The following is a 22,825-nucleotide window of genomic DNA, read 5'->3' as shown; positions in this document are numbered from 1 at the left end:
TGAACCACTCGAGGTGAACACAGGGAAGTGTCCAGGAAGTCACAAGGTCTCCACAATGTTCGGCAAAGTGCCAGTTCAGACATGCACAGGGAGTTTATTGGTAAAGAAGACAAGACAGGGGCTTGGTGAAGTAGGATGTCCCTACCCTATACTGAATGTCCTGGGGCTGCAGAGAAGGCAATGGGACCTTGAGCCCAAAGCCACATCCCCATGGTCTCAGGTGGGCCTCAGGAGCCAAGAGCCTGGAGCAGAGCAAAGACCAGCAGTGGCAGGGCCCGATCATGCCTCACTGCACCATTGAGGATCATCATGGTCTCGATCCAGTTGTAGTAATGACTGACGTTGGTGTAGATGCCGGGCAGTTTGGGCCGCCCACAGCCTATTCCCCAGCTCACGATTCCAATCTGATACCAGAGATCATCCATGTTGCAGACCAAGGGTCCTCCTGAGTCACCCTGAGGAGCAGCATGGGTGGGGTTGGGGAAAAGGCCACGGGGACAGGGAGCACTGTGGGGTAGAAGACGGGATGAGGTCTCCCCCTGGCAGCTGCAGGGCCTCAGCCTCTTCCTTCATCAGAAAAGTAGGGCCATGGTTTCCACCTCTGAGGGTCTCAGGGGTGAAGGAGAAAGACCCCATAAGTGAGAAATGACAGTTTATAGGCTGGGTAATTAAAGGCTGTAAGTGTTTTCTCACAGATGAAGCGAAGGCAGGCAGAGACCTGGAGAGAGCTCTCCAGCCTGTGGCGAGGGAGAGGGGGGACTTCCCCAGAGGAGCAGGCATACTCACGCTGCAGGTGTCTGCGCTCCCATCCTCAGAACCAGCACAGAACATGTCCTTGGTGACCAAGTGGTGTAGGGAGGCTATACTGAACAGTTCCTGGCACCTGCTGTTGTTTAGGACGGTGACCTGTACTTCTCGGAGGTGATAGGGTGGCGGCAGAGGCTCTGGGGGTAAGAAGACACAGAGCGCAGTATTATGGTCTCCTCTACTCTCCAGGGCAAGGGGACATAGCTTACAGGATGGTGTCCCCTGCTGATGACCCCCCACCATGGACGATCCAGTCAGACAGAAGGAACCAGTGGGGACATAAGCGTTAAAGGTCCCTCCATGTCTGCGCTGGAAGGACTAGCTCCAGTGGAGAGTCCACTGCTGGAGACAGGCAGAGAGGGGTTGGGGAGCTGAGATAGTTTGGAGACACGGGACCCCAAGATGGAGATTCCCAAATTCACCAGCTTGGCAGTGTATGCTTGGACTCTCAGCATGGAGGTGACAGGACTGTGAGTCTTTAAAGTGTTCTCAGTGGGGCTGGAAAACTGATAAGAGCACGTACTGCCCTTGGGGAGGACCCAGGTTTAGTCCCCAAAACCCACACAAAGACACACAGTCATCTGTATCAGTTTTCATGGGTGCTTCTTTTGGCACGTATGCACACGTGCACTTGCGTGCACACACACACACACACACACACACACAGAGGAATTCACGTACACACTTAGGTGAGCACACATCCCCCCCCACACACAGACACACACACACACACACACACACAGGAACTTGGGTACACCCACGCCCACTCAGGTGAGCATACATTCCCATACACATAGAGAGACACACACATACACACACTGAAATAAGATGAATATTTAAGAACTATTCCCAGGGCCAATAGGATGGACTCATGGGGGGAAAAGCACTTGCAGTACAAACCTGAGGACCAGAGTTCAAGCCCCACAGATACCTGGTCACCCAAGTTCAGTCCACAGAACCCGTGCAAACACCAGCTGTGGAGGTGCGAATCTGTTACTTTTTTTTTTCTTTTTAAAGAGAATTATTTATCTTATTTATGTGAGTGAGTATACTATCACTCTCTCCAGAGACACCAGATTCCATTACTGATAGTTGTGAGCCACCATGGGGTTGCTGGGATTTGAACTCAGGACCTCTGGAAGAGCAGTCAGTGCTCTTAACCGCTGAGCTATCTCTGCAGCCCTCAAGCTGTACATCTGTAACCCCAGAAATCCCACTTCAAGATGAGAGGCAGAGGCAGGAGAATTGCACAGAAACACGTGGGCTGGCCGACCTTGAGCACACCGTGCTGCAGTAGCAACAAGAAAACCAAGGGGGTGTTGCAGGCCAAAGTTCAAAGCCATTCTCAGCTAAGATGTAGAAAGTTTAGGATTAGCCTGGGCTATTCAAGACCTAACCCAGAAACAAAGCAAGAAAGAAAAAGATTAACATCCCACAGACCAAAACTTATGAGAAATTGCAAAAGTGGTTTATTCGCAGAAACCGGTAGCTGCCAATACTTACATTAATAATGAAGGAAACCATAAAGCAACGACTTCCCTTTTACGTGTAAGAAAACAGGAAGGGCAAATTAAATCCAGAGCTGGTAGGCTGAATGGAGGTGGCGCACACCTTTAATTCCAGGACTCAGGAGGCAGAGGCAGGCAGATCTCTGAGCTTGAGGTCAGCCTGGTCTACAGAAAGAGTTCCAGGACAGCCAGGGTTACACAGAGAAACCCTGTCTGAGAGCTGGCTGAGAAACAGAACAATGGATGTATAGTGGACGTTAACGAATGCTTACAATTTTATATCCAGGAGGCCCAGGTGGACAAACTACGTGTTCAAGGCTAGCCTGGGCTATATAGTGAGTTTGGAACTCTGTAACAAACAGATGAGAGGAGGTCAGGGTGAGAAACAAACCAGACAGAAAAATCAACGCACCCAAAACTTGGTTCTTGGGAAAGTGGCACAAAAGACAAAATGGGGACATTCCTCCTGATCTTAAGAGGCAAAGGGACAGCCTAGAGTAGTGCAAACCTTTAATCTCAGCACCAGGGAGGCAGAAGCAGGTAGATCTCTGTGAGTTCAAGGACAGACTGATCTACACAGTGAGTTCTGGGGCAGCCAGCAACTTAGCAAGACCCTGTCTTAAAACAAAAACAAAAAATAGCCATTTTCAGAGAAGCCTAAACCCACGCTCTTACCAAAAATTATTTATAAGGAGGGGGGCTGGGGGAGATGAAGCAATGATGAAAGCCAAAGGACACCTGACTCTGCCCATGAAGTGGGACCTGGGAATTGAACTCAGATCACTACACTTGGCAGCAAGCCTCTCTTCACCCACTTGCCAGCCCACACCAGTGCTCTTGGCTCAGTCTTTCTGAGCATCTCCCTCTTACCCACCATGCTTGAAATGTAGATCACAATATTGTAACGTGCCCCAACTCTACTGCATAAGAACAGTGACAAAGGGCTGGAGAGATGGCTCAGTGGTTAAGAGCACTGAGTGCTCTTCCAAAGGTCCTGAGTTCAAATCCTAGCAACCACATGGTGGCTCACAACCATCTGTAATAGGATCAGATGCCCTCTTCTGGTGTGGCTGAAAACAACTACAGCGTGTTCATATTAAATAAATAAATAAATCTTAAAAAAAAAAAAAAAAAAAGAACAGTGACAAAGACAAAACAAAACGGACAACAAGGAAATCTGAGTTTAAGTTGTATGCCAACAAATTAGATCGCTTGCCCTCCAAGGGGACAGAAAAATCCCAGGAATCTCATACACTATTAAACAGGCTCAATATAGAGCCATAATAAACAAAGAGATACGATCAGCAATCAGGATTTCCCGACAAAGAAAAGAGCCCAGGGTGGGGTCACTGGTGAATTTACCAACTAGTAAAGAAAAGAGATCTGTGGTCCTCCTTCCTGAACTCTCCCTAAAAATATACCAGAGAAACATTTACACACTCGGCCAGTGACAAGCAAGGGCTGAAGCTAGACAAACATAAAAACCAAAAAGAAAACCAGAACTCAGGACCCCTTATAAATATCTTAAAGCTGTGCAGTGGGGGTGCATACCTTAAATGCCACCCACTTCTAGAGAGGTAGAGGCAGGCGGATCTCTGTGAGTTTAAGGCCAGCCTGGTCTACAGAGTGAGTTCCAGGACATCCAGGGCTACGTAGAGAACCTATGGCACCAAATAAATAAATAATAAAAAAGAAATAAATAATAAAAAATACAAAAGTGTCTCAGCATGTAGCAATGAGCCCATCAGCACAGGAAAGGGCTGTGATTCACGAACAACCACAAGCGTGGGGAAGTCAGCACAGCAGAGACCGATATTAGCAGAAGAAAAAAGTCTCCATCAACGGAGAGAAAGCATCTGATCAAATTCTATAGTCTTCCACATAACAAAGCAGAATTCCACAGGCAGGCGTGGCCGAGTGGGCCTGTAATACCAGTGCTGGGCAGGTGACGGCAGGAGGGTCCCTCTGGTTCACAGGCAGCCAGCATAGCAGTGTGGTTCACTCATGGTGCACAGAGAGCCCCTAACTCAGAAAAAACAAACCAAACCCAGTGTGGGACCCTTGAGATGGTTTATCTGGTAAAGGCGTTTACTACTGAGCCTGACAACCTGGGTTCCATTCCCAGAGCTGGTAACCAGAGAGAACGGATTCCTGCCATTTGTCCTCTGGCCTCCACAAACATGCTGTTGGATGCGTGCACTCCTCCCCCAAGTAAGTAAAACTGAAAACTATAAATGTTTTTATATATGTATGTTTGTGTGTGCATACTTTATTAATACATAAAATATACATGCATCAAAGCTGAGGTAGAGAGCATGTGAGGAAGACACCCAAGGTTGTAATACTTATGGACCTGGGCTTGCACATACACCCCCAAAACCCCCAAATTCCCTACTGATTCATAAAAGTACTAAGCCAGCTAGAACCCAAAGGAAACTACCTCCACAGAGCCGCAGCTAAATTGTGTGTGAGGGTGGAAAACCAGGAAGCTTTCACTCCAGAGTAATAATGAGGTGGGCATGCTTCCTTCTTGCACATGATATCCTGGAAGCTCTAGCCCAGAGCAATTAGGTAAGAAAGAGAAATAAGGGCTGGTGAGATGGCTCAGTGGTCAGAGGCAAAGCCTGGTGGGCCAAGTTCAATCACCAGGTCACATAATCACATAATGGAAGAAAAGAACCCACCCCTTTCGTAAACTGTTCTCTCTCTCTTTCTCTCACACTCACACACACCCACACACACCCACATAATACACACATAACACACATACACACATGTAACACATACTACACACAAACCACACACATAACACATGTACACACACCACACACACACGACATATATAATATACACATAACACACATGCACACACATGTAACACATACTACACACAAACCACATACCACACAACACATACCAAACATACAACACACAAAAACACAGAGTAGATAAATATCATTTTTTTAAAGGAAGAAATGAAGGCACCCAAGCTTGAAGATGGGATGGTGTGTGAACCAAGCCAGACTCATAGGACCACAAACTGTATTTCATTTTGGGGCATAAAATGATGGCCCCATGCTCAGAAAGTTGGGCTGTGGATTATCAGGGGCTGTGGGGAGGGGCTGATGAGGGGTAAAGGCCAGGCGGGAATGAAGGTCGCTAGTTGAAAAGTACTGAACACACTAAATGGTTGGAGCAATCTTTGTGTGGTTCCTTAACAGTAAGAGAATGACAACTTAAAAAGAGGTAGTTCCCACTAATGCCACAAGAGGACAACATTGAGGACACCAGGTTACATTTAAGAATCCCAAGGGAAAAGGCCATTTTTCTCTGACTGTACTGCAGCATTTCAAGCCAGCAAGGAGACAGCAAGCAGGTCTGGGCTGCCGAGGGCTGTGGAACCTAGGGAAATGAGACAGAGAGAAATGGCGGGGGCGCGCGGTATGAAGTTTTCTTGGTTTTGTTTGTTTGACAAGGCTACATGTAGTCAGGCTGGTCTCAAACTTGCTACAGAGTCCAGGATATGGAGTTTAGGACAGCCACAAACTCCTAACCTTCCTTCCTTCCCTTCCCCAAGGGCTGGGATATACCGATCTTTTCGAGATAATGAAAATGTTGCCAGTGAACTGAGGTGACAGCGTTATGACCTCACCACCCTGAACACACCTGATCAAGTGAGGACTTAGAGGCAGGATCATGGTGACAGTTTCACTGACGTGTTAAAATGTGTGATTTCAATACTCCGGGGCTTGTAAATTAAATCAGCGTCAAGGAGACCGTCCTCAGAAGGCCTTAAGCACCCATTCTGGCTAGCCGAGGAATGCAAACCTGAGTCCCTCTCCTGCGTATCTGGCCCACACCTGCTCTAGAATAGAAGGGAGCTAGTTCCTCACAGGTGGGAACATGGTGAGAAGCATGGGGATTGTGGGGGGCAAGCAGGAAGGCAGGAGACCCTCGGAGCTCGAGGCCAGAGAAGGGTTTCGGGGCCTGCTGTGGCTGAAACAGGGGACAGAGACAGCACACCCACATGCCCACCCTCTGTTGCTAATCTCACTCAGATCTTCCTGAAGTACTCCCCAGCCGGTCACCCAGCACCTGGGCTGGTGCTGGACGGTGAAGAAGGAAGGCCGCACACAGATAGGCTGAATGTACTTGTTGTAGGTGACCGAGGAGGCCAGCCTCAGCAGGGCAAGGTCATGGGACTTCAGTTTGTCTTCCGAGTTTACGATGATGTCTTTTACCCTGTACCGGTCAGAATAGGCCTTCCTGTTCCAGAAAGACGGCTTAGAAGTAAGCTGCCCGAGTTGGACCGTCCACTTTGCTGGATCAAGGAACCTAGTGGGGAAGAAGAAAGTGACCAGATCCTTGGGAGGACTGCTGGCCACCTGAGCCCACTGGATTCCTGTGTGAGGTGACACCATGGGGCCGGTACTATTTGCTGAGATCCCCTGGAAGGAACAGAGCCTAGACAGGGCATAGCCAGGCTTCCTTCTCCTGGCACTCTGAGGAGAGAAACAGGAAGACCACAGTCCCCAGTGGTCTGGCCACTTCTTAAGGACACTGGGCCTCCCTATAGGAAGTGTAGTGCAAAGACTCAAAAGCTGGAGAGGCTACTGTGGGGGACAGACCATCTGGTATGGTTGAGGATGTAACTCAGTGTTTGCTTAGCATGAATGAATCCCCGGGTTTGACCCTCAGCACTGAATGAACGCAGGCAGACCTGTAAATCCAGGCATGCCAGGAGGTAGCGGCAAGACGATCAGAAGTTCAAAGTCATCCTCTGCTAAGTGAAAAGTTCAAGGCCAACCTGGGCTACAGCACCAACCAACCAACCTTGGTGTGGGCCTAGGATCTGCCTCGTCTTCCTCCAAGGGAAGGTGGAAGGAGACCGGCGCCTTCCTGATTCCACTTGGTAGGGGGCGGTGAGCACTGAGGACTATACCCCCAAACCACGTGGGAATGCTGGATCCTGGAAGAATTAGAGTGGGGCTCCCTACAGGGCCAAGGGGAAGGTTATTTGTAAGCGGCTGCTCAGCTCAGGATTATGGGAGGCTGCCCCACCCGGCTCCTGCCACCATCCCAAACTCACTTTCTAAAGCAGTGCGCAGCCGTGAGCACCCATCGGTCGCTGAGAAGGCTCCCTCCGCAGCGGTGGAGCTTGTTCAAGCGCAGGCTGGCCTGCCATGGCCAGCGACCTCGCACGGATTCTATCCCGCCCACTATCCGGGACCGAATGTCAGCCCGGCGGCCACACGGCACTGGGACAGACAAATAAGACACATAGCTGGGCAGCCGAGGAAGGCCCAAAGGGACCTTAGGGTACACGTGTATGGGAGGAGCTGGGGAGAACCCTGCAACCGTACACCCCCTTCCTCCAGCATCCCGTGGTTTTGTGGAAGAGCCAGAAGATGGCGCAGGAACCCTTCCCACGTGGGTCGCGGAGACCCAGCCCTCCACAGAGCCTCGGTCACCTGAGAGGAGCTTGATGTCAGTGGTCTTGAGACCTGTGGGGGAGGAGTGGAACAGATGAGGCGACCTCTTCATGCTTGGCCTCTGGAGGTGTTTCTCACAGGGACCACGGTTCCTCACCCGCCGCCTGGCTTTCTTCACGGGGCCCTGAGTGGAGGTGAGAAGGTGAGCTTCAGAGGGCCTCCGAGTTTCCCATACTCCCCCCCCCCCCCCCCCCCCCGTCATCTCCTGAGCTCACCAGGCTTCCCCTGCATCACGCACACCAGCAGCAGCAGCAGTAACAGCATCGGGCCCTGCACACCCATGGCGGCCTCTCTAGAGCCGGGTGCTCAGCCTTAACGTCCTGAGTTCCAGGCTCAGTGGCGCCCCCTACGGGAGAAACAGCAGAGTAAGAGCTTTGCTCGGCCACCTTCCCCCAGCTTGACTCCACGCAGGTCCCATAGCACACACTTTCATGGAGTGTGTCACTCGATGAACCACAACCAGCTTTTTCTTGTCAGAGCCCAGGAGCCGGATGCCTTCTCTCTTGTGTACCGACAGCTTTCTGTGGGACCAAGGCACTGGCCCTCAGCCAGCTCTCCTTGGTTAAGCTCACCAACAGGCCTTAGGGTACGCTGGCTTGTGTTACGTGTTGTTAAAAGTGATGGCCTTTTGTTGGATGCACTGAACAAAGGCTGGCCCTGTTGGAGGACAGACATTCTACCTGCTACCATTGCCATGAGCCCTACACACTATATTTGGTCACCAGACATGCTTACCCTTTGTAAAGGGACATGTCAGGGCCGATATAACCATGCTGAGTCGGCAATTATCAGCTTTGAATGCACAACCAGCTGGACATCTGTAACAAACAAACAAACCAACAAAACCCTCTGGCTCCATGAGTGACTGGAAGTTCTTACAGCACTCAGAGGACATGGTCAAGGTTTATACAGTAAAGGACACCTATCAAAATCAGACATATGCTTCCAGATTTCCTCACCAGCCCAGACTAATGGACAGTGCTTGGTACTCCCAGTAAGGACTCGTGAGTCCCAGGAAGTTAGCCCAGCACTGAGCAACAACCGAAAATAAAGACCTGTCCACTAGAAGGACCTATCGGGAAGGCTCAAGTGGTAAGATGCTTGCTTAGCTGCACCAGGGCCTTGGTTTTGATCTCAGTCACTGGAGAACTGTGATAGCTAATTTCAGCCCTTAGCTCGGCGGAATCTGGGCTCATAAGTCACAGGGGAAGGGAGTCTCAATGAGGGTTATCTACATCAGCAGACCTGTAAGAGACCTTCTCAGTAGGGTTAACCGAAATGGGAAGACATACTGTCCGTGGTTTTCTCTGTTGCTGTGATAAACGCCATGACCAAAAGTAACCTGGTAGGAGGGGTGGGGGCAGGGAGGTATATGTGGCTTACAGGTTACAGTTCACCACCAAAAGAAGCCAGGGCGAAAATCTGGGGGTAGGAACTGAGACAGAGGCCATGAAGGAGTGCTGTTTACTGGTTTGGTCACCTGGGCTTGTTCAGCCTGCTTTCTTCAATACTCCTACCCAGGGGTGACAGCGCCCACTATGGACTGGCTTTTCCTTAGCAATAATCAAGAAAATGACCAACAGTTATGCCCACAGGCCCATTTGATAGAGGCAGTTCCTTAGGGGAGGTTTCTCCTTCTAGGGGACTTAACATGTCAAGTTGACAAGACAAACCAGAACACCTACCCTAAATGTGGAACATCTACCTGGGGCTGGACACTGGGCTGAGCATAGCACCGATGGCTCTCAGCATCTTCACAGTGGATACCGAGTGAGCTGCTCCTTGAATTCCTGCCCCCGTGAGTTCCCTGTAGTGATGCGTGTAGTCTGGGACTATGTGTCAAAACAAACCTTTCTTCCCTTATCTATTTATTGAGTTAGCTTGGAGGTGGAATCTTGTACAAACATGCATCCAAACAAAATACTCAGACATATAAAATAAAGTAAGTTTAAAATATTATTTATTTATTTTGCTCTCTTGAGGCAAGGTTTCTCTGTGTGCTCTGTCTGTTCTGGAATTCAATTTATAGACCAAGCTGGCCTTAAACTCAGAAGGACCAGCCCATTTCTGCCTCCTAAGTGCTGAGATTAAAGGTGTGCGCCATTGTGTCTGGCATTGCTGGCTCCTCCTCCTCCCCCTCCTCCTTCTTCTCTTCTTCCTTCTCCTCCTTTCTTTTTGAGGCAGGGTTTCTCTGTGTAACAGCCCTGGCTGTCCTGAAACTCAATTTGTAAACCAGGCTGGCCTTGACCTCACAGAGATCTGTCTGCCCCTGCCCCGAGTGTTGAGATTAAAGGCATGTGCCGACACATCTGGCTTTCTGTCTGGCTTTCATCCCCTGGAAATGAAGCCATAGTTGGTTTTGAGATGTCTGATGTGATTTCCAGAAACCATATTCTGATCCTCTGAAAGAACACCAAACAATTCTACTGCTGAGCCATGTCTCACAGCTCCTAAATTACATTTATTTATTAGTGTTTGTGTGTGTGTGTGTGTGTGTATGTGTGTGTGTGTGTGTGTATGTGTGTGTGTGTGTGTATGTGTGTGTGTGTGTGTGTATGTGTGTGTGTATGTGTGTGTATGTGTGTGTGTGTGTGTATGTGTGTGTGTGTGTATGTGTGTGTGTGTGTATGTGTGTGTGTGTGTATGTGTGTGTGTGTGTCTGTGTATGTGTGTGTGTGTATGTGTGTGTGTGTGTATGTGTGTGTGTGTGTCTGTGTATGTGTGTGTGTGTATGTGTGTGTATGTGTGTGTGTGTGTGTGTGTGTGTGTGTGTATGTGTGCCATGGCATGAGTGTTGATCTCAGAGGACAACACCCAGAAGATGGTTCTCTCCTTCCGCCACGTGGGTTCCAGAAACTGAATGTCGGTCATTAACCTTGGTGGGAGGTGTCTATTCTCTTGCCTTCCTTCAGGCCCTCCTAAGTTATTTTGGTCAGGCCTCTTTTTTTTTTTTTTTTTTTTTTTTTTTTTAAGATCACAGCTGTGGGGAGCTCTGCAAACACCAGGGCCAGCAGAGTAACAATCCACAAAAGGCAAGAAGGAAATCAGTCCACCAGGACTCTGTAACCAGTGTTGGTTCAAACTTTAAGAGTCTGACACCAGACAATTTATTGCAGGATTATTTAAGTACAGTATAATTTGGATAGAAGCGTGACACAATCCTGTGTGTACAGTGAGGCATAATTACATTGAAACTCTTCCCAAAGTACCTCACTTCTTCCCTGAAGATGGGCTGTAGAGATAGGCTACTTGTGTTACCTTAAGGGCCTGGGGAGGCTCTGGTGTGGTCTGAGTCATACAGAAGGCACAGAGGTCACCTATATTTTTAGCTACTTCCAATCCTGCTTATGGAAGCCTTCAGGAGTCATGTATGGCCTAGCCTACAGATACCACAGTGGTCATCTAGGCTATGGGTCACTAAAGTGGACATTTCTGGTTTCTTTGGAGACTCCGTTGTGTCATGTGATGTTTTTTCTGGAAGCTGTTTTATGAGAGAACGTTTGCTGAAGCGACACTTAAGAGGATGTGTGATGTTTGGAGAGCGTGTAAGTAGAAGCCCGCAGACAGTGGATCACTCATTGCATTGGTTCACCTTGCAACGCTTTGCTGGTCTTCACGGATCTCCGCTTGTTGTGACTGTGTAGAGAGAAATGCGCTAAAGAAGTTCTGGTGGTATTCTGGCTGCTTCTTCCCTTGGCGATGATTTAGCAGAGTTTCCTGATTACTGCTGGATCGAGATGCTACTATTGACTTGAATTTAGTGTTTGCTATTGGACTGGACTACTGACAACGAAGATTGGAATTGCCCCAAAGAACTATCTCTAAACAAGTCCACAACTCCCATTTTCTATTAACCTTTCTTTGCCCCTATCTCTGCTGAGAGACTGATGTATTTAAGAACCCTTATTAAAATAGGTTTTTGTTTTTGTTTTTTTTTTTTAAATGTAAGCCTACAGGCCACTTCTATTTCTGGTCTTCTGGGAAGAAATGAGGTTATTTATCTCTGTTGTAGTTTAATTAGGTATGAGCCCCCCTCCCCCCGCCCCCAGACTATTGTGTTTGAATTTTTGGCCCATAGGGAATGGAACTATTAGGAGGTGTGGCCTTGTTGGAGGAAGTTTGTCTCTGTGGGAGGTGGGATCTGAGGTTTTTTATGCTAAAGCTATGCCCACTGTGGTACACAGTCTCCCGCTGCTATGGATGGAGATGCAGGATTCTCAGCTTCCTCAGTACCATGTCTGTTCATGTGCTACCATGATTCCCACTATGATGATAATAGATTAAACTTCTGAAACTGTACACTAGCCTGATTAAATGTCCTTTATAAGAGTTGCTGTGTGTTGTAGTAAAAATAAAATAATGGTAACCCTTTATCTCTTGCTAGTGCTGGTTCCCATAAGACCACATGGCATTGCAGGGTATCTCTATCTTAGCGACTACATGCTGCCTCTAAGAACTCAGGCACGGTTCACTCCACCTGCCCCTGCTGCTTCTGTCCTACAACTGCCCTGTGAGTTGTTTTCACTCACTTTTCTTCACTGCCTGGTAAAAACATGACTCCATAAAGATTAACTTATCAAACAGGTTTATATGTTAAATTTTAATCCACACTACATCTAAAATATATTCACTGCCAATTAATAAAGATATAAACCTCCCACCTAGACAAGACAAAACCGATCTGATTCACCTTGACCTGAACCATCCTTCTCTGCTGTCTCCATCGTGAATACCTGTCTCTTTCCTCCCCTTCTGCTTTCCCAACTTTGTCTCCGCCCCACTCTCTACTGTCCAATCATATATCGCCTTGACATTAACCTACAGGTGTGGTCATGTTGTCTCTTCACAGTTTAACTTAGACATTCTTAACTTAGATGATCTCTTCTGTTGAAGAGGCAACCCTGTGTGCTTAACAATCCTGATTTTTCTAGTACTTATTAGTGAGCACAAAGACCTTTGTATTCCCAATACACAGCAACATAAGGAAACTAGGACAGCAACCAAAAGATCTAGGGATGGATTATCTGAAGAAGATGTGCCTAGCACAAACAAGACTCGGGTTCAACCCTCAGAATTGAAAAAGGGAAAAGAATGAAGAAATTGAAGTAATACATGAACAACAGCCTTTGGGGGTGGGTCTCCTAAATTTCTCTTATAAAGACTTTTTTCTTTTTCTTAATTTTTTTTTTTTTTTTTTTTTTTTTTTTTTTTTTTTTTTTGTCAAGACAGGGTTTCTCTTTGTATCCCTGGCTGTCCTGGAAGTCTTTTTTGTAGATCAAGCTGGCCTCCAATTTGGAGGTCCACCTGCCTCTGCCTCTTGAGTGTTGGGATTAAAGGGGCACATCATTCCTGCCTGGCTCCCCTTAGCAAGACTGGAGAGGCACTTGCACACATCAGACAAGAGCACTGAGAGCACAGGGTGTGACTAGAAGTGAGAGCTGTAACTTCTGGGTGAAGCACATTAGCAGAAGAGATGAAAGGTAACACAGACCTAGCTAACGAAGAAAGGTTTAGGGGAAGCAGAGGTGAGGGCTGTGGAGCTGAGATGTCGGAGCAAAGAGAAGGTTGTGCAGCATCAGCTCCGCATTTGCAGCACGTTCAAGTCTGGAGACAGGGCTGGGCTCTCTTTGTATTACTATAGTAATGTGTAATAAATGTTTTCCACAATACAACCTGGGCAGATGATGGCTCAGGCAATACAGTGATTGTTAATCTTAACTGTCAACTTGATGGAATTTAGAGTTAATAGATCCTAACAGTTGGACACACCTGTGGGGGATTTCCTAGATCATTTGAAGTGGGAGGGAAGAACCCTGAAATCTGGGCCGTACCTTCTGGTGGCAGCCTACTTAAAAGGACATGAAAGAAGACAGCTCTTTCTTTTGCCTGTCTGTTCTCTGTGGCACGTTCATCTGTCCCAGTGCTGATGAGTTCCTTCGCTGATATAAGAACCTGCTTCTTCAGGAAGCCAACATAGATTAAAGACCAGTTGAGACATCCATCCTCACGGACTGAATAACTGCAGGGTTCTTGGTCTTTCTTTTGAGAGATAATAATTATTGGGCCAGTCAGACCGCAGCCTGTAAGCCTCTGTAATAAATCCTCTTTTAAGACACACGTGAGCACACACACACACACACACACACACACACCCCATCAGTTCTGTTTCTTTAAAGAACCCTTATTAATACAGACCCCCAGCTCCCACGTAAGAAGCAGAGTATAACTGTGTGTGTCTGTGACCCCAATGCTAGAGGCATAGACAAGAGAATCCCTGGGGCTGGCTGATCAGCCATCTTAGCCAAATCAGTGAGCTCCAGGCACAGTGAAAGAACCCGTCTCAAAAAAAAAAAAAAAAAAAAGGTGGAGAGTAATTGAGGGAGACACCCTGTGCCAACCTCTGGTCTCCACACATGTGTCCTCACCCATACATATATATGCATAACACACTCAAATACTCAAATATATATACAGGCATACACACACATTTTTTTTCCCCCACGACAAAAAGTGTTAGTTGGGTTATAGAGATGTCTCAGTGGCTAAGAGGACTTGCTATTCTGTGGAGGACCAGAGTTTGGTTCTCAGTATTCACATGATAGCTTACAACCATATGTACCTTTAGTTCCAGAGGATTTGGCACCTTCTTCTGTTGCCATAGGCACCAGGCCCACAGCACTTGTATGTGCTTGTACGTACATACACACAGGCACATAAAAATGAATACATGTGTTAAACTAAAATAAAGGGTTTGAAAAATCTGAACAGCAAAACCAGGCTCTGGGGTCTTCATCTTATTACAAGGCAGGGCATGCTGGAGGCGGGTCCTGTATACACCAAGTGTCTGTTTGTGTGTGTGTGGGGGGGTGTCTTAGATCGTGAGTTCTGATGAGGGAGAAATGTGACGTATTGATTATTCCCAGAGCAACACTTGTTGAAATGAGAAACCTGGTGAGCATGCCTGGGGAGGAAGGATCTACGGCTCCCTGCTGGCCTGGTAAAATCCTTCAGAGGGATATTTACCGGTACAGCGCCAAGCAGGGAACCAGGTGCCTGGAAACACAGAAATTTGTGGATGGGTGGGTGTGAGACCTAAGGGCCAGAGATGAACAGAGTAGGTACTGGCTCTGGTCTTGGAGGAATTCTCCAGAACAATTGTTTTTTTCTAATTCTTCCTTGCCATGTCGTCCCTCCTCCTCCCCTCCCTTCATGTCTCTTCCCCTCCCCTTTCCTTTTCTCCCTCCCCTTTCTTGGGGAGTATTGTATGACGTTTCCTGGGAAAGAAAATAACAGGTCTGTCTATTCATTCAGACAGGACACCAATGACAGACTTGGAAGAGGTTCGGCCCACATGTAGCTCAGTGACCTAGTGGGTTGCTGCTGGGGCTACCGATTAGAACATGGGTCACTCAAAGGCAGCTACATCACCAGAAGTACACACTAGATGAGGATGGCTCAAAGTACAGGCAGCCCTGCCAGATATGCACTCCCTCCTCTCAGCAATCATTAACTGATCTTTATAACCAAGGGAGGGCCTTTATAAATCTCATATTGCAATTCTCTGAGCCTTCCCGACGTGTGTGTGTGTGTGTATGTGTGTGTGTGCGTGTGTGTGTGCGCGCACTTGCACAGGCATGCACGCTGTCTACCTTATTTATCCCTCTTCCATCCTTCCTTAAAGATGTATTTATTTCTATTTTATGTTTGAGAGTTTTGCCTGCACGTACCCGCAGAGGCCAGCAGAGGGCATCAGATCCCCAGAACTAAGGTTACAGACGATTGTGAGTGGCCTTCTTCGAGGAATCAAAGCCTGGTCTTCTACAATAGCACCAAGTGCTCTTAACCACGGGGGCGTCTCTCCAGCTCTCTACCCCGGTTTGTTTATTTTGAGACAGAGTCTCTCAGTGGAGCCTGGGGCTTGCTGATGAGCTTTGGCTGGCCAGCAAGCTCCAACGATCTGTTTTTGCTTCCCTAGCGAATTATGAGTGCATACCGTTGTACCTGGCTAGCCAGCACACAGTGCATTTAACTGGGGGCTAGCTTATACTTTCAGAGGATTCGTACATGATCATCATGGTGGCAGATAGGTAGGCCTGGGCTGTAGCTGAGAGCTTTACACCCTGATCCACAGGCGACAGGATGAAAGACCTGGTGTGTGTTACGGTACATATTAAAAAGGTGGTGGTCATCTCAGGGATCTCTCAGGGATCTCTCCTCTGGCATCTCTTTTCCCGCAGAGGGCCAGCCACGAACTCTACCCACATTCCAACCAGCCCGACAGATTCAAAACTCCAGAAACTTGTAATTCAACAGTAGTTTTATCTTAGATTTTCTCAGTAAACTTTACACCCCACAAAACACCCACACCATAAACACAGAGCCAAATGATGTAAGTTGGCCACCTAGACAAGAAAAATCATCCTATATAAATCCATCCCTTATACAATATTCATTACGACCTGTAGCTATGCAGTGACACACAGCCGGTCATCTTTTTCTCTACATCTTGCCTCTCCTTGCTCTCTCTCCTTCCTCTCCTAAAACTTTGTCCCCGCCCATCTTTTCTTCTCACCAGTCTCACTTTATTCTTGACCTGCCTTCCTGCATAACGACATCATCTTCAGTTTGGACTATTGAAATCTCAACGCCCACCCCGAGTAACCTGCCTCCTCTAACAAGGCCACACCTCCTAGTTCTTCTCAAACAGTTCCACGGGCTGGAGACTAAGCATTCGTATATGTGCGCCTAAGGGGAGGGGACATTCTCATTCAAAGCACCATAGCCTCAAAGGCACTATTGGAGCCTCGGATGACTCTGAACTTTTGATTCGGTTGTCTCTGCCTCCTGAGTACTGAACTGCAGGCATTTACTACAAACAGCACACCGGGGTCATGCAGGTGCTGGGGGTCAAATGCAGAGCTTTGCGCATGCAGGCGGGCACACTACCAACTGAGCTACATCCTAAGCCCTTGTTTTCTTTATTTTAAATTACACATATATCGGTGAGCACACTGCACGCGGGATGGAAACGGATGTAGGAACTTGAATCTTGGATACGATGGGATCTGGGACTGGTGCTCTGATGCATAATGCTATTTTCCCGTGACTAAAGTCACACTGCCGCTGGTGATATAATCACTGTGTACAGTTTCTATTTCAATGAGGGCATCTGGGTGTTCAGAAGGTCAGTGAGCCTTTCCGGGAACAATCCTTTTTGAAAGGAGTTACCTAGAGACTGAGTGAAGGGTAGTCAGCAAAATAGAAGTCTCTGGAGAAGACAAATACCATGGGAGCCTGAAAGGATGTCTTCATGTCTCCTGTTTCAGCCCAGTGCTGGCCTGCCCTACTGCATACACTATCCCTGAGCCCCTGGAGCCAAAGACGCAGGCCCATGGCTGCCTCTGATGGACAATGATGGACACAGAGACTCCTCAGGGTGCCATTGTGGTTGGTTGCAAGCGCCAGACACACTATACAATGACTCTGCATCAATAAAAAAAGAAGACTATAGATCCTGTGATTCCTGTATCAGGAAGGCCCCCCCGCTCACTGCCCCAGAGGACCCTAGATCATGAAGCAAGTAGGGAAGCCAGGGTCTCTGTGCCCAGGGACAGTGGAGGAGTGAGGTCTCTGCCAAGGTTACAGGGCAGGTGTGGAGGCTGAGCCCCACCCCAGGGCAAGTCCTGAAACCACACCAGAGCTGTGATCACTCTTCCTCATTCCTGGAGTGTCTGGCCCCAGCAGGTGTATCATGGGGCTGGTCCTGCTCCCCATCCTGTATACCCTCTTTCCTGGAGTCCTTTTGGGGAGCGAGGTCCTCACAACTGACTCCTACAGCTTTTCTACCAAGACACACAGGAGAAGCATTGACCTGGATTCAGGTAAAGTGGGGGATGGGGAGCGGGAGCTTCAGGGAGGTGCATAGAATGCAGGTTTTGTTGCTCAGGTGCTTTTTAGTTTTGTTTTGCTTTATTTGGTTTCATTTAGTTTTGAGTCAAGGTCTCACTGTGGCCCAGACTGGCCTCTATTTTATTTCCTAACTGAATTCCTGATCCTTCTGACTCGGCCTTCAGGTGCCGAGATTTCAGGAAGGAGGAAGCAGAATCAGGTTTGGAGGCAGACCCAGTCTGATCCTGGCTCCTTCTGGCCTCATAGCAGGCAGGTGCTATTGGAGCCAGGCGCCGGGGACATCCTCTGGCCCACACTGGTCAAGTTCCCAGGGGCTGTGACAAATGAGCCAGGTCTGAAGGTGTAGGGAAGGGCAGAACAGCCATATGTTACCCAATCCTACCAATTCCTTGCAGTGTGTGGACGTCGCAGGGCATCAGACCGTATCGTGTCGGGACAGAATGCCAAGTTGGGCCAGTGGCCTTGGCAGGTCAGCGTGAGGGAGTATGGGGCGCACGTGTGTGGGGGATCTCTGATTGCTGAGGACTGGGTGCTGACTGCTGCCCACTGCTTCAACCAGTGAGTGTCTCCCTACGGGTCATGTGGGCTGGGGCCAGCTGGGTTTCCCTACATTCCTTCCAGATTTCTCCATTTCTCCATTTGGACCACAACCTCTGCTTACTATGGTAGGAGATGAGGGTCACGCCATTTTATTATCTTGGTGACCTGTCCAGGTTGTCTACCTGACTCTGGACTGGCCCCGGTAGGTCAGTCACCTAATCTTTTTATTCCCCCAAATCAACTCTTGGGTGAAGAGGATGGGGTAAGAGGGTTTGCAGTACAAGCCTGAGGAACCAAGTTTAAATCCCTGGCCTAAGTTCATGCAAAAAGCTAAGTTCGTGTGGCCTATGCTTGGGGAAACAGGAGGCTCTCGGGATTGTTGACCTCCAGCATAGCTCTAGGTCACACGGGAAATCCTGTCTCAAGGTCATTAGTAATAGACTAGGACATCTGAGATCATCCTATGCTTTCTGTACATGCACAGGAACATGTGTACCCACTGACACACTGACACGCGGACACACAGATACACACACACGGGAGTGGGGGGAGAACAGTTACTGAATCAGTCCTTAAGAGCCCAAGGTTTTTGTGTATATATGTGAACATAAGTGAAGTGGTCATGGGGGTGTGTGACTGTGAGCACAGACATGCCACAGTGTGTGTGTGTGACAGTCAGAGGACACCCTCGGGGGGTCATTCCTTACCTTTCACTTTGCTTTTTTATTATTGTTGTTGTTGTTTCTAATTAAAAAAAATTTTTTTTTATATGTATAGAGCATTCTCTTTAATATGTATAGTATATTCTGCCTGTAAGCCAGAAGAGGGCACCAGCTTCATTGCTGATGGCTGTGAGCCACCATGTGGCTGTTGGGAATTGAACTCATGTCCTCTAGAAGAGCAGTCAGGGCTCTTACCACTGAGCCATCTCTCCAGCCCTCACCTTTCTCTTTGAGACAGGGCTTCTCCTTTTGTCCACAGCTGCATATAGTGGGCTAGGTGGTCAGGAAGCTTTTATTAATTCGCCTGTCTCCTCCTCCCACTTCTCCGTAGGGTCAGGCTGGGGTTGCAGATATGGCCATCACCTGGCTTTCATGTGGGTCGTGGAGATCCAAACTCAAGTCTTTATGCTTGTACTATAAGTGTTCTTACACACTGACCCATCTGTCTAAGTCCCAAGAATCCAAGGTCTTGAATATACTGCTCGTTAGCCAGATGGCCTTTGGATGGGTGACTTGACTTTCCTAGTTGTGTTCCACATCTGAAAAAATGGAGGATGTGATGGTAGACTTACGGGTTACAATGATCGTTAATGGTGGTCATTAAAGGGGGTGCTTGGCATTGCTCCCATGTGCTTAGCTCTCAGAAAAGCCCAGTAGCAATATTAGAGCCTCTGCATGACGACTATCTTTCATTTTCTGACCTCCCCATTTTCCCAGGGACCAGCCCCTGTCTGCCTACAAAGTACTGCTGGGTACCATCTCCTCTTACCCTGAGGACGATGAGCCGAAGGAGCTGAGAGACGTGGTCCGGTTTATCAAGCACCCAAGCTATTCAGCAGAGGAGATCAGCAGTGGAGACATTGCCCTGATACAGCTGGCTTCGTCTATCTCCTTCAATGACTACATGCTCCCAGTCTGCCTCCCGAAACCTGGTGACCCCCTGGCTCCTGGCACCATGTGTTGGGTCACTGGCTGGGGAAACATAGCCACAAATCAACGTAAGGACGTTTGGTGCTGGTGGCAGGGTAGGGGGAGAATGGGAGGGCCAGTCTTGACACCTTCCCTAGAGCCAGTCCCTACCCTCAGACAGGACTCATTTGGAGTCTACGCAGAGGGTACATTGAACCATTGCCACAACAGCTCATCATTTGCTGGCTGCTGCCCGCTTCCAGATGCCCTCCTAGCATCTAATAGCCAAAAGGATAGTGTTACATCCAGCAATGGGCTAAAAGATGCTCACCTGGCCTGCATCACAATCTTCCTGCCATCTTTGCTGCCAAGGCCCTTGTGGAGAGTGCTTACCAGGGGACGATTTCTGAGTGGGCAGCTTTCACAATCTGGTCAGTGAGTTCTCAAGAGTTAACCCAGTGGGGTTAAAGCCAGAGGTGCACAGCACAATGCTTTTTACAGGCATTTCCATTTCTAGCGGTCACAGTCCTCATCTCTGTCATCGCGTCTGCAGTCTCAGTGTAGTGGCCTGAGGCTGAGGGTTAATCAGATAGGTGCTTACTCCCCATTCAGGAGACCAGAAGCCTGAAATTAAGGTATTATCTGGGCATCAAACCTTTCAGGGCTCTAGGGAGGGCCCCTCTTTGGCTCTCAACATCTGCCAGTGCTGTGTGCTCCTGGACCCTTAGCTGCAATGCCTTAGCCTTGGGGTTCTCACAGACCTCCCCAGATCTCCTCTCTGTGTCTGTCGGGAGCTTCTTTCTCAGCCTGATCTCCCAGGTTGGGATTGTGAGGACATCTATGTCTCCACTCTTGGGTACCACTCCAACCTCAGATCCCACCTTTGCAAAGCTTTCAGGGGTTTCGTGTGGGAAACAAGGCTCCAATCAAAGAAGCAGAAGAAATGACCCTGGTCACAGGGTTCTGTGAGACATGTGGGACTGGGAGGCCATGGGGTGTCCTTTTATCCTAACTCTGCTCTCTCCCAACTGCAGCGCTCCAACCACCCTTCACCCTGCAGGAGCTGCAGGTGCCTCTTATCGATACCCAGACCTGTGATGCCTACTACCAGGAGAACTCCATTTCCAGCGGGAAGCCAGTCATCCTCGAAGACATGCTGTGTGCTGGTTTCGAGGAAGGCAAGAAGGATGCTTGTAATGTGAGTGAACCACATTTAGACAACACCATCTCAACAGCAACCTCAGAGGGCGGGGTGTTCCTCTCCCCACCTTCCAGGGGGCTGGGCAGCATACACATGCATGCACGCACACAGTCACGCATGCACTTCAAAAGTTCTCCCTTCCAAATATTATAGACGCATAATCAGGGCTGGGAAGATGGTTCATTGACTGTATCACAAGTACAAGATGCAGCCAGGCAGTGGTGGCCCACAATTTTGATCTCAGGAGGCAGAGGCAGGTGAATCTTTGAGTTCAAGGCCAGCCTGGTCCACAAAGGGACTTCCAGATCAGCCAGGGCTACACAGAGAAACCCTGTCTTGGAAAAATAAAATTAAAAAGACCCCAGCGTGAGGGTGGGTGTAGTGTCAGAGACAGGCAGGTTCCAGGGCCTTGCTGGCCGGCCAGTCTAAACAAAATGTATGTTCCTAAGTTCAATGAGAGACTGGGTAGAGAGTGAGAAGGGAAGACACACAATGCTGACCTTTGGCCTCTACGTGCACACACCTCTCCCCACATGCCTCACCTGTGTCAAATAAAATAAAAGAAATATGACTAGAGAGCCGGGGGTGTGGGTGTGGTAGACTGTTCACCTATCGTTTGAAAGGCCTTGGGCTCCACCCTCATCAGAGTTAAGGAATGTGTGTGTGTGAGAGAGACAGAGAGACAGACAGACAGAGAGAGAGAGAGAGAGAGAGAGAGAGAGAGAGACAGACAGACAGACAGACACACACACACACACAGACACACAGAGACAGAGAGTTAAATAACTGATTTACCTCTCTTCTGAAAGTTTTCTTTTGGGACCAGAGTCCATCCCCCTCCTTGCCGATAACACTAGAAGCCTTTGAGTACATTTTCAGCAGGGGCAGGTCAGGCTCAAGCTTGGTTGGATTTATCCTTTCTCGTTTGCTCTTCCACACACCCTGACTGACAAATAAGTTTTGATTGTTTCTTCAAAGAGATGTTTTCGATAAAATCAAACAAGCTGAAGCAAGAAGCACCGCCAGCAGCTCTGGGGTGGCCTCTCCTCTTTGCTCTGAACTCACGGCTGCGGCAGAAGTTCGTATTTTATTTAGACACTAGGTCAAGTGTCCCATCTGCTAGGGATCCCCTTTTTCCTACAGTTCTCAGATCACCCATCCCTGAAACCTTCTAGAAACTTCTAATTCCCTTGATCTTGTCTGGAATGACGAGAGTCTGGAGGGATTGGGCAGGAGAACTTCAACCTGTGTTTTCTACCTGTGTGATGAAGGCAGTGGGGCTCAGGCAACTCCAACACCTGTGTATCCTTTTTTTTTCTCCTCAGGGTGATTCTGGAGGTCCCCTGGTCTGTGAGATTAATAACGTCTGGATCCAGGCAGGGGTGGTGAGTTGGGGATCTGACTGTGCTCTGTTCAAGAGGCCGGGCGTTTACACCAATGTCAGCTTCTACATCTCATGGATTCAAGAGACAATGAGGATAGTCACAGAAGGAAAAAATTTCTCCCCCAGCCTTTCAAGCACGCCACTCTCGGGCCTGTTGCTGTTTCTCACGACCCTCAGCAGCACCTTCTTCCTCCTGGGGTCCTAACGTGCAACGTCATCATCTCAGCAAATATACCTGGAACTCTTACCCTCAATCTGCTTCTAGGCTAGCATGGCTTCTCCTGTGCTCTCCCTGCACAGCTACCTGAAGACAAGCACCCCATCCATGCTCTGCCCTTTAGGGACCCTCTCCT

General features: G+C 48.5%; 2 protein-coding genes across 2 annotated transcripts; one reads left to right on the top strand and one right to left on the bottom strand.

The window, feature by feature from the left end:
• Positions 1-227: 227 nt before the first annotated feature.
• On the bottom strand, positions 228-8,089 carry LOC308440158 (serine protease 41; the record flags this gene model as incomplete). The annotated part of the gene is made up of 7 exons (XM_080942132.1): positions 228-455; positions 787-944; positions 6,370-6,650; positions 7,405-7,573; positions 7,787-7,819; positions 7,905-7,931; positions 8,023-8,089. 7 exons carry the CDS (start codon positions 8,087-8,089, stop codon positions 228-230), a joined length of 963 nt encoding a protein of 320 aa, XP_080798258.1.
• A 9,469-nt stretch (positions 8,090-17,558) lies between these two features.
• On the top strand, positions 17,559-22,677 carry LOC308440283 (serine protease 33-like; the record flags this gene model as incomplete). Its single annotated transcript, XM_080942301.1, has 5 exons — positions 17,559-17,688; positions 18,112-18,274; positions 19,696-19,976; positions 20,922-21,085; positions 22,414-22,677. 5 exons carry the CDS (start codon positions 17,559-17,561, stop codon positions 22,675-22,677), a joined length of 1,002 nt encoding a protein of 333 aa, XP_080798427.1.
• Between the last annotated feature and the right edge of the window lie 148 nt (positions 22,678-22,825).

The sequence above is a fragment of the Micromys minutus genome, assembly GCF_963924665.1.
Source record: "Micromys minutus genome assembly, chromosome: 31".
Taxonomy (NCBI): Eukaryota; Metazoa; Chordata; class Mammalia; order Rodentia; family Muridae; genus Micromys; species Micromys minutus.
The sequence above is the reverse complement of the archived record's forward strand: the minus strand, read 5'-3'. Positions and strand labels throughout refer to the sequence as shown.